General features: G+C 39.3%; 1 protein-coding gene across 1 annotated transcript; it reads left to right on the top strand.

The window, feature by feature from the left end:
- Positions 1–462: 462 nt before the first annotated feature.
- Positions 463–7,391, top strand: LOC140934631 (uncharacterized). Its single transcript, XM_073384225.1, has 7 exons — positions 463–784; positions 1,822–2,073; positions 2,338–2,484; positions 2,998–3,084; positions 3,271–3,437; positions 4,453–4,782; positions 7,194–7,391. The coding sequence occupies exons 1-7, from the start codon at positions 463–465 to the stop codon at positions 7,389–7,391; spliced, it is 1,503 nt and encodes a 500-aa protein (XP_073240326.1).
- Positions 7,392–10,466: the final 3,075 nt, after the last annotated feature.

Raw genomic sequence — 10,466 nt, forward strand, 5'->3', positions numbered from 1 at the left:
AATTACGATCAACAAAATTAACACGACTTAAATTAACGCGAATTTTAACGATTCGCGTTAATTTCATGGAGCGTTAATTTCCTATGATAAGGAAAACCATTTCATTCCCTATTGATATCATGGGTGACAAATTTCACACAAAATCCCGAGTTAACCCTTTGGAATCCTTCTTGCCATTAAAAATTGTCCTCTTTTGTGTGTTTAGCTTTTGTACAGTGTTTTTCAATGCCTGGATATCTTCATTAGCAACTTCTTTAAACTGGACGCCATCTTGGCATTGAGATATAGGGACAGTTGTCTTGGCAATTTTTTCTTAATTTCGCATGTGGGATAATTTAGATAATTTGACTGTGTTACATCTTGTCTTGGAAGCTGCAGTAGAGCCATATTGGCCTTTCTTTGTTTAATTGCACTTGCCACTTAGAATCACTTCTTTCACTCTCTAAATTTTGACTTTTAGGAATGGGATGTCAAGTTCTTCAAATCCTCAATGAACGTTCCGTCAAAAAAGCCATCTTCCTTGGCACTGTTATATTAACCTTCCATATTATATCGATACTATACAACTTGGTCGGGAGCAATACACCTTTCTCTGAAAACCATGAACACGACATACGACATTTTCACCAACAGTGGTGTAGAATGCAAGGATGGCGGATAGACTGGGAGACAGTGGTTAAACCGTGTGCCGGGAAAGTAGCCTGGAACGAACGAAAAGTCAACTCCAAATTGAGGACTGATGCGAATAACAGTTTTATTACGAAATGGGAGATACAACCTGCAGGTAAATAACGGATACAAATTCTTGAACCTTCTTTTTTGTAACATTCCTCCAAGGTATTGAAAGAGAGAAGAGCTATTGAATAGAGAAGAGAAGTGATGACGTCACAAAAACTAAATTTGTAAAATTATAGGATAGGCTGGCATTTCCAGATAAAACAAAAAAAAAGCCCAAGTGGCCTAAAATAAGCATTTGTACTGTAAAATTGTTGTGGGTGGGGGGGAGGGGGTATAAGCACTGTTTTGCTTCAATGACTTTATATAAAGCCTTTCTGGATATGCAAACCAATAAGGAACCAATTCCATATTCACAAATTTGAATTTTTGAGACGTCACACTTCCCCTCTTTATAAGCCCCTCATTGAAGCATTTGTGAGGCACGAATATAACAAACGCAGAGTCCCCCGAGCAAAATTTTGAAATAAAAGTCAGAAGCGCTCGATAGCCCATTTGAACGAGGATGACGTCACTTCAGTACTTCTTCCAGGATTCTTCAGAGTTTTGCTTTCTCGAGTAAAATTATCAAAACCTCTGTGGGATTACATGTACTACGTGTAAATATAAAATGAAAAACGTAATGGATTTTGGTCGTACTCAAAAGACTTAAATGTACTTCCCCAAAATTTGCAGTATTTCTTTTCAGTTCTTTTTACATCAAGTTGTGAACTTAAGCGACGCAATGTTAATTGTTAATGCCTTTTTTAAAGTGAAAGTACACTTAGCTTCACCAGATACCTCCAGGCATTCCACCCAGATTATTTGAAACAAATAATGCAAATGAAATATAACACTACAAAGAACCCCAGGCAATAGTCAGCACCAGATGGCTATTTTACAATCGTGACCAAGAATTTGAAGCCGGAAAGACCGAAAAATAAATGCAATTACTGGTCAGGGGACCCGAACTCGGGACCGCTGGATTGCGAGTCCTCCGTGCTGATCACTCGGCCACGCTGCCTTAGTCCAAAATGTTAGAGTAAATTTGAGTATTCAGTTTATACAATGAATATTTCTTAACAGTATATTTTCGTTTCCTGTTAGGTCACTTCAGTCGTTTCTTCATTCAGTCTGTTACAAGAGATGGCGTTCATAAAAATTTTGGTGGCGATGCGTGGCGAGTGTACATCAGACAAGGCCCAGCATCCCTTGCGCCACAAGTGTGGGACCATCACAACGGAATGTATGAAGTGGTATTTTTGGTTATGGAACCTGGTGATTACTCCGCCCAGATCACCCTGGATTTCACTCTTTGTGACGGCCTTCGTGAACCGCCTGTGGACTGGTTCATAAAAGGTTTGAAACTAAAATAATTTTCTTTACCAATATTTCATTCAAGCAGAATTTAAGGCAGCTCATGCCGTGAAGACTTTCTCTTCCTGCTGGATTTTGTTCACTTAAATACGGCCTGAGCTTCGCATCGGCATCTTGTATACAGACCCTAAGTTTGATTTTAGCTCAGGGTTGTCTTAATATCCAGAAAAACGTTCTTGACATAAAACGATTACCTTATTAGGCAATAGTTAGAACAATTATATTTCTAATACCTCAAAAAAACAGGGACAGTTCAAGGAAAATACCAGCCAGATGGGATCTTGGGATACATTGGCGATGACTACATATTGGAACCGATTGGAGGAAAAACGGCAATTAATTTTTCTGTCCCTGAAAACTCGCATGGCACACAGGAGTTTATACCAGGTAAAAGTCTACGTTGTTATTGGAACCGGATCGAGGCAGAATGTTTCACATGATAAGCACGATACCATGAATCAGTACCGAACCATTAAAGTGGACTGTATCAATTTGGAACGGCTTAGCTGAACGACTCTAATTCAGATCCCTAACCTTTTTTGTCAGCAACCTGACGTACAAGCTATCATAACGCTTTTGCCTTTATTACGTCTTCCTATAAAAGCGAGATCAGTCAAGGACTCGAGGTCAGCTGCTGAAAAGTTGGCCCTAAGCCCAAACCATATGAAGGAAATTAATATCAGAGACTGAAACAGAATAACGCCACAGGAGCATTTGTATACAAATATTTGTGTCGAAAGAAAAGTTAGTATTTTCATCATGAACCTAATTTCTTTGCTAAGATGCGAAAAACAATGATTTAATCTGTTTCAAACAATGACATGGCTAGATTGGTATGTGGACATCTCGAAACAATTGATAATCATATTGATATCCTTGCTTGATATCATATCATATCTTCTATAGTTACAGGAAAAGCCTGTGGAATCACTTGTAACCTGCTACAAAACGGTTTTGGTAGATGGGTCGACGGATTGTGGCGGCCGTATACTGGTATGTACTCTACTGGAAGATCTCAAATGTAGCATCCTAAATGGCTTGTACTCTTCTAGTAGACCATATTCACTAATATATATTTTTTTTTTGTTTACTAATGATAACCATGCCATTTTTAAATAGCGTGTGTTCTATATAGGATATTTTTAATTATTTCATGTACAACTATACTATTTTCTATAGAGGATAACACAACAGCAGCTGTAGAGAATTCATCCTTTACGAGGGCAGATACTCTGTGGATGTATGGTGATTCCGTAGCTAAGGATTTCCTGAAATCACTGAGATTGCGAGGAATTTGTAGAAAGATTTTCAAAAAATGCAAACATTCATATATGTGGATATACGAGGTATGAAGCAACAGAGTACGTATTCCACCTAAGTTAATTAAAACTGAATACCGTAAATGACCAGATAGACTTCCTCTCTCGAATAAACGCCTCTTGTCTAATAAACTCCCCCTCTATTATATTATAGCACTTTTGAGTTTGTATAAGACTCCACTCTTTCAGTTAATAAAGGCCTCCTCCTTAGTAGACGCCCCGGACAATAAGACATATCAATGGATGGACGGGGTAGAGCGGTTTTCACTTGACTGTCATAAAACCAAAACCAAAGTAAATACACTAGCCAACCAAAGGACGTAGTAAAACCAAAACCAATCCCAATTCGACAGTCAAGTGAAAACCGCTCTATGTAGCCTCCTGACTGTGTATATACTGTTGTGAGTTCGCCGAAAACCTATTAGTTTTCTAAAGTTTGTTATAGTCTAGAATAAAGGCCTCAAGTTTTAAACGCCTCCCATCTCTTAAAAGCCCCGGCTTGGGTTCCTAAAATTAAATGGACTCCCCCGGTGTCCATTAGATCATTTACGGCATGGTCGATATTTATAAACGGCGCAAATAACGGCTGTTCAGTCACCCCCAATCAACCAATTATATTGTTTCGTTCCTGAGGGGTAGAAGCTTGAAACTCTTGGGTTCTGGCCATTTGACCATGTAGCACATGTTGACTGTTTAATGCAAATTTCAGCAACCGAAAAATTAAATTAAGAAAGAAAAAAATGATTGTGACAAGAAAAATACATGTACAATGTATTTTATTGCACAGCTCTGGTATCCCTAAACAAAGTGGCGGTTTAATAGAGGTAATAACGTCACTGGATAAGAATTCTTCGATTGAGCCACGACCGTTGAATAAGGTCTGGTTTGCAGTAATTAAGGAAAAAATTGGTTTTGAACACTTTTCTTCGCAGACTCAAATGATCTTTTCGTTTCGGGAGAATCTGGTGAAACAGATAGAGGGATGAAGCCAATTTTTTCTAAATTTTATGTTGTAACCATGTATATTTTTATATTTTTTCAGCTTACTAGCGTGCAAGAAGCCCGTGAAAAGTTTCGTCCAAACGATTTCAACAAAACAGTTCTCCTTCAATATTTGACGAACATTCTTGATTCACCCGACATGAGAAGACAAAACAGTGTGTTCTTATTTAACCTTGGCGTTCATTACTCAATGTCACTTAATTTCACAACTTACAGAGACCTCGTGGATAGTGTGATAATGCTGTTAAGAAGAAAGGTTGACGTTCAAAACAATAATAAACCCATTGTTATATGGAAAACAACAACATCCATTGAAAAAGAAAAGACTTATCCAAAGAATTTGACTCGTTGGCGATTCCATACTCGTCAGGTATAACAGCAAGTATTATTCATTTAAAATATTTCGCCGTTTCTGATTGGCTCAAATATCCCCCGCTAATTCTTTGGCCTTGGTGGATATTACCCTCCTAGGTCTGCATAATTCTTCGTAGTATATACTAAAACAGTGGATAGTGTTTTTCGCGTGCTCTGATTGGCTACTCAACCTCTGGATTAACAGTGCTATTCACTGATTCGCGTCCAGTTCCTCTAAAGGTTGATTTCCACTGACGCGTTTTTCGCTACGCATGTTAACGCACGTAAATTTTAATCACGTAAATAAAATAGAGGCAAGATAAAAAGTACTGAGCTTAAACGAGAAGTTGAGCGAGGTTTAACTTTTACGCTTACGAGCGACCTTTCATGCATTGCCTGTATTTTGTTTGCGAACGTAAATTTTACGCACGTACGCACGTAAAGATTACGTGACACTGGAAATCAACCCTAAGCCAGTGACGCCGAACTCGTGTAAGGTACGAGCAAAATGGATCCCGGTTTGCTGCCGTAATAGACAAAGAAATTTAAATACAAATAATCGAAACAAGCTGTTCCCGAAATACACAAAGAAGGTGACGAAATTCGGTTTGGAAGTTTTAACAGGTGAAGCGTTGTCTGTTTGATTTACAAAATGGTTTTAAACTCCTTTTGAAGAAATTTTCCCGCCATAGCCAAACAAATGCCTTGAAAAGTTTTATTTGTCGGCAAGAAACGTGACGGCCGTTAGGTCATTGCGCGCCAATGAATTGTAATCGTTGGTAACAGTAAATAAGTTAAAAATCATCATTTTTGTGCTCAAATATCTCACTGTTTTAGAATATACTAAAACAATTATTCACCGAAGTGGAGGTGGCTAGCAGTGGTATTTACCTCGCCGCGCACTTCGGTGAAAAATTGTTATATATCCTCACTTAATAATTGCTAATTATAACATTATGCCTTCCATAAAAACTGCACTTTTCTATGTCTGTTGTTGTGTAAAGAAATTTCAATAGCTTTTTCACGATGTTTTCATTACCTATAGCTACTTTCATTATTATATATATGAACAACTTTTGAATGAGATGGAGTATGGTATACCGCAGTTATAAAGAATCAGCCGGGAAATTAAAGGCCATTAGGGACCGTTCATTTTTTATGGGGTAGGGGGGGCTGGTGGGATTTGGAGGAGTGTAATTTGAAAATTGTATGACCCCCCCCCCCCAATTTCCGATTTTTTTCGCATGTCCCCCCCCCCCTCATCAGAGTAATTTTTTGGAAGCCCCCCCCCCCCCCCATGAATACAAAAAATACATAAGGTATTAAAAAAGTTACTGCATTAAAATTTCGTTTTGTTACATTTCACGTAATTTAGTGAAAGAAAGCTGAAAGCTAGAAAGCTGTTTTTAACAAATCCTCACTCAAAAGAATGAAAAGTCAATTTCAGCTCTGCTTGTTACTGCTCGTCCTGAGCGTGTTGTAGCTGGCCGCTCGTCTACATATTCCTCGTCTGAGGCGATAAAAGCAAGAACAACATCATTTGAGCCGTCTTCAGAGTCAGGGGCATCACTCTTGTAATCATCATCAGTTTCTTCTCCCTCACTGCTTTCACCACTGCTGTCTAGTTGACCTGATTCATTGCTGCCTCTCACTTCGGCTTGACCTGTTCTGAGAGTATTCATCTGCAGGAAGTGTCCCATAATTGTCTTCACTTTGTCATTCTTGCTGCTCTTCTGATGCTGTTTTAATAGCCCATGATGTTGTAAGTATTTGTTCAATTCTGGTACACGGAGCTTTTTTAGCTTGGCGGCATCTTCGCACAAAGTAGCCCAATGATAATCATCATAGGACTTTTCTCTTGCCTCCCTACTTTCCCTTGCCCTTTCCGCCAGTCTCTTCTTTTTTTTAAACTCCATGACCTCAAGATGCTGGAGATAGTCAACCAGAAACTTTGGTTTCACAATGAATGAAAAGAAAGTTGTTGCTATTCAAGACTGTTATTATGGTATGTTCACTGTCCTTATAAAATATAAAAGCTGTTGAGAAGTTTTCTTGTTACCCTGGAACTGTTTTAGCATATTTGTTAGAAATAAAAGAGCACAATTTTTCTTCGATTTGTGAACATCTCTTATCCTATTTTTAATCTAATTTTTTCGTCCGACCCCCCCCCCTTTCCTTCATTTTTTTTTTCGGCTGGCCCCCCCTTTCAAGCCAATTTTTTTCGAGTGCCCCCCCCCCCCAAAATCCCACCAGCCCCCCCTCTCTCATAAAAAATGAACGGTCCCTTAATAAAGAAGAAATATTTTGAACGAATAGTAATTAATTTAATTAATAACTGTCGTTATTTGTCTTGTTATCGTCATATTTATCATTAAAGTAGTTGTAATTGTCGTTGTGTGATATGTATGTGATTTTTTTTATCATCAGAGACTGGAGTTGTTTCATAAATACGCGACTAACGCCATGTGCCAAGCCGGTATTCCTGTGTTGGAAGTGTATCCAATGACCGCTTCATATCCTGATGGCACACTAGATCATGTGCATTACAGTGCAAACGTGCAGAGGGCAGCTGAGGATCAACTGTTAGCATTTATTATGGAGAAAATGAAGAAAACTTCCAGGTGAAGAGATCAAGAGTTGACTGACGGGGAGTCTTCACATGGGTTATACGGGGAGCAAGCGTGCCGGGGAGCAAGGGTGGCGCGGTGGTGAGAGCACTCGCCTCCCACCAATGTGGCCCGGGTTCAAATCCCGGCGTCAACGCCATATGTGTGTTGAGTTTGTTGTTGGTTCTCTCCCTTGCTCCAAGAGGTTTTTCTTCGGGTACTCCGGTTTTCCCCTCTCCTCAAAAACCAACATTTCCAAATTCCAGTTCGACCAGGAATCAGGCAGACGAAGAACCACTATGTGGATGTGCTACCTGCAAATCGTTATTTATTTTTATTTATTTATTTAACACGGCAAGTTTACAAGAAAGGAGAGACAGTTCGTGTGTTCGAGCCACTAACCAAATAATTTACAAACGTGCGTTGGATATAGGATGTCATATAGCCACCAGACACACAGTGGCGAGGTGGCTTTACAGATAATCACATACCAAGAGGAAGTGCGTAATCCTTCCCTCCACTAGCCTGCGTAGCAAGCGTTTCCGTTTGGTTTCGGAGCAACGAAAGACCGAAGAACGGGAGGTTTTGATCTAAGAATTCAAAACCTCACTCTTGCGGTCCTTCCTTTTAGACGGATTGATATGACAAAGGTACAAAGCCTGCACTGATCTTTCGGATTCATTGAGATTTCAACATTAACGCCGTCCACGCGTACAAAAATACAAAGCAAAAATTTGTTTTCACACACACGTCCTCTAAAGTTCATTTCCGCTCCACGGAAGGCTAAACATTTTATTGGTCAATTTTGACAGCTGATGACAGCATCAAATGTCGGTAGGCGAACTTAGGCATTACAGGCCAAGTGGGCGGTTTTCAAAATCGCGGGGTTTGTCTGCAAGCGTTTCCTTCCTTTCTTCCCCACCCCCTCCCCGCTCTTTTACTTGCCCCATTTTGACTCTCTTTCCTCGTTCTTTGCTCCTAAACCGCATGGAAACGCTTGCTAAGCAGGCTACCCCTCTACGTACCCAATGCAACAAGCTTAAAATATAAAAATACAATGAATATGAAAACATTTTCGATTTATAACAACGACCAAAGAGGGGTTTCGTGGCAGCTGTTTTGCGAGTATGGGGAGATCAGTGGCGGATCCAGGGGAGGGGCCCGGGAGACCCGGGCTCCCCCTTATTTTTAGACCAAACTGCGACCTTAAGGGCCGAAAAAATTATTTTTGAGACTGGGCTCCCTCTTATCTGAGGGTCGGGATGACCGGGCCCTCCTTATCTGAGGGTCGGGATCCGCGACTGGAGATACTTAAGAGGCAGTCTCCCTAAAAGCGGTCCACTCGATTTCGCGACAAAAAATATTAATTTTAGTAGAACTGATGGTTTTAAATATAGTTTTTTTAACCGTGTTGTAGATGAATGGAATGGTTTACCCAATCATATTAGAGAATCAAACAGTATTGCAACTTTAAAAAGAAATGTGTTAAGGTTTATTAAGGATAACTAGAACATTTATATTTCTATTTGTATATATTTTTCTTATAAAATAATTAGTGGGGGCATCCCTAGTATGGCGCATTGGTGCTTTTGGTTGTCTCCTTCTCCACAACTTTTTTTTTTTCTTTTTTTGTTTGTTTGTTAAAGTAGTGTTAGCTTATTTCATTTCATTATTTGCTTATTATGCAGTGGAGTGAATCTGTAATAAAAATGTTTCCTTTATTTTTTGTCGGTGAAGAAGCTTAAGTAGGTAAATACTAAAATCGCTTTTTTTGTTTTCAAATTCTTATTCTTAGCTCTGCTACAAGCCAAAAACGAATTGAGCGCGGGAGGCTAGTCTCGGCCTCTCAGAGACTGTTTCAAAGACTAAAGTTGATGGATTTTGAAAAGCGCGTTGCAAACAAACGAACGACCGCACAAAAAATCTGTTCGATTCAGTTTTTTTAGTTAACTTCGATAGTTCACAGGCTTAATAAAAAACATGTTCAACTTACAGTGATTCACGGACTACCTATTTTGCAGGCTTAATCCAAACCCTGAAAGTGAGGAAGATTTGAGGGAAAATATCTCAAAAGTTGCGGCCTAAATCATATCAAAGTAAAGTTTGGTTTGTAGGCTCAGATTTGGGGGTATCTTCTGGGATTGCAACCAACAGTAGATTGTAATCTGCCATTTTGCGTATTTGCATAATTATTGGCCGTGTCAGATGTCACGTTTGTAGAGGTCAAAAGTTCCATGAAATTGCCTTTTTTGACAATTGAATTTGTCTCCGGTCTCTTAAAGAAAGTAATTAAGCTTCTTTAAATACTTTTGAATCGAAAGAGATATATTAACACATGTTAACAGGGATGGTTATGCATGTTACTGATTACCACGATCACTAGTGGGCGCCGTCGTCTTGTAACTATCTGCACTGAACAGTAAACAATGCATCCATTTGACCTCTTATACGGTGCATATTTTGAAGTTCACGTACAGTGTAAAGGATAAGAGACGTGACCTACCAACCCTTTTGCCCCAGCCCGCCAGGTCGATTATTGTAAATTGTTGCACATGAGAGTTTTTTCCTCGGGCTTGGCAAAGCATAATGTTTAGAGCAAAATTTGATTCCTCTTTTTCAAGTTTATTGCTTAAAAAAGTGAAATCGCATGTGTAACAATTATGATTACTGTGATTAGGAACCTGGTGGGGTGGCCTGTGATGCCTGGTCTCTAATCCCTTATGCTGTCAACTCAAAGAACGGATGTAATAGTCTTAAAAAAATGCACCTAAAGACTGAGTCTTGTAGTTTGCATGTAGAGTATTTTAATGTGACATCTTGTTGGCATCCCGGTTACGTGATTTTGACGTTCTAAAGGATAGGCCTGGCCGGGGGTTTTGGGTTTTCGGGTATGCGGGCTCAATTTTGTTCAGGTTTACGGAATTTTAGTGCCACAATAAGGATATAATTTATCTTTTTTTCCAAATTTTTTATATTTAGACACAATTTTTTTTTATGTAAATGTACGTTTTCACGGTGATCGAAATATGCTCACCAAAAGTTCGCATGGGCTGTCAAAAGGCGCAAAAGAAGGAATCTGCCGGATTAGACTTGT

The sequence above is a fragment of the Porites lutea genome, chromosome 4 (assembly GCF_958299795.1).
Source record: "Porites lutea chromosome 4, jaPorLute2.1, whole genome shotgun sequence".
Taxonomy (NCBI): Eukaryota; Metazoa; Cnidaria; class Anthozoa; order Scleractinia; family Poritidae; genus Porites; species Porites lutea.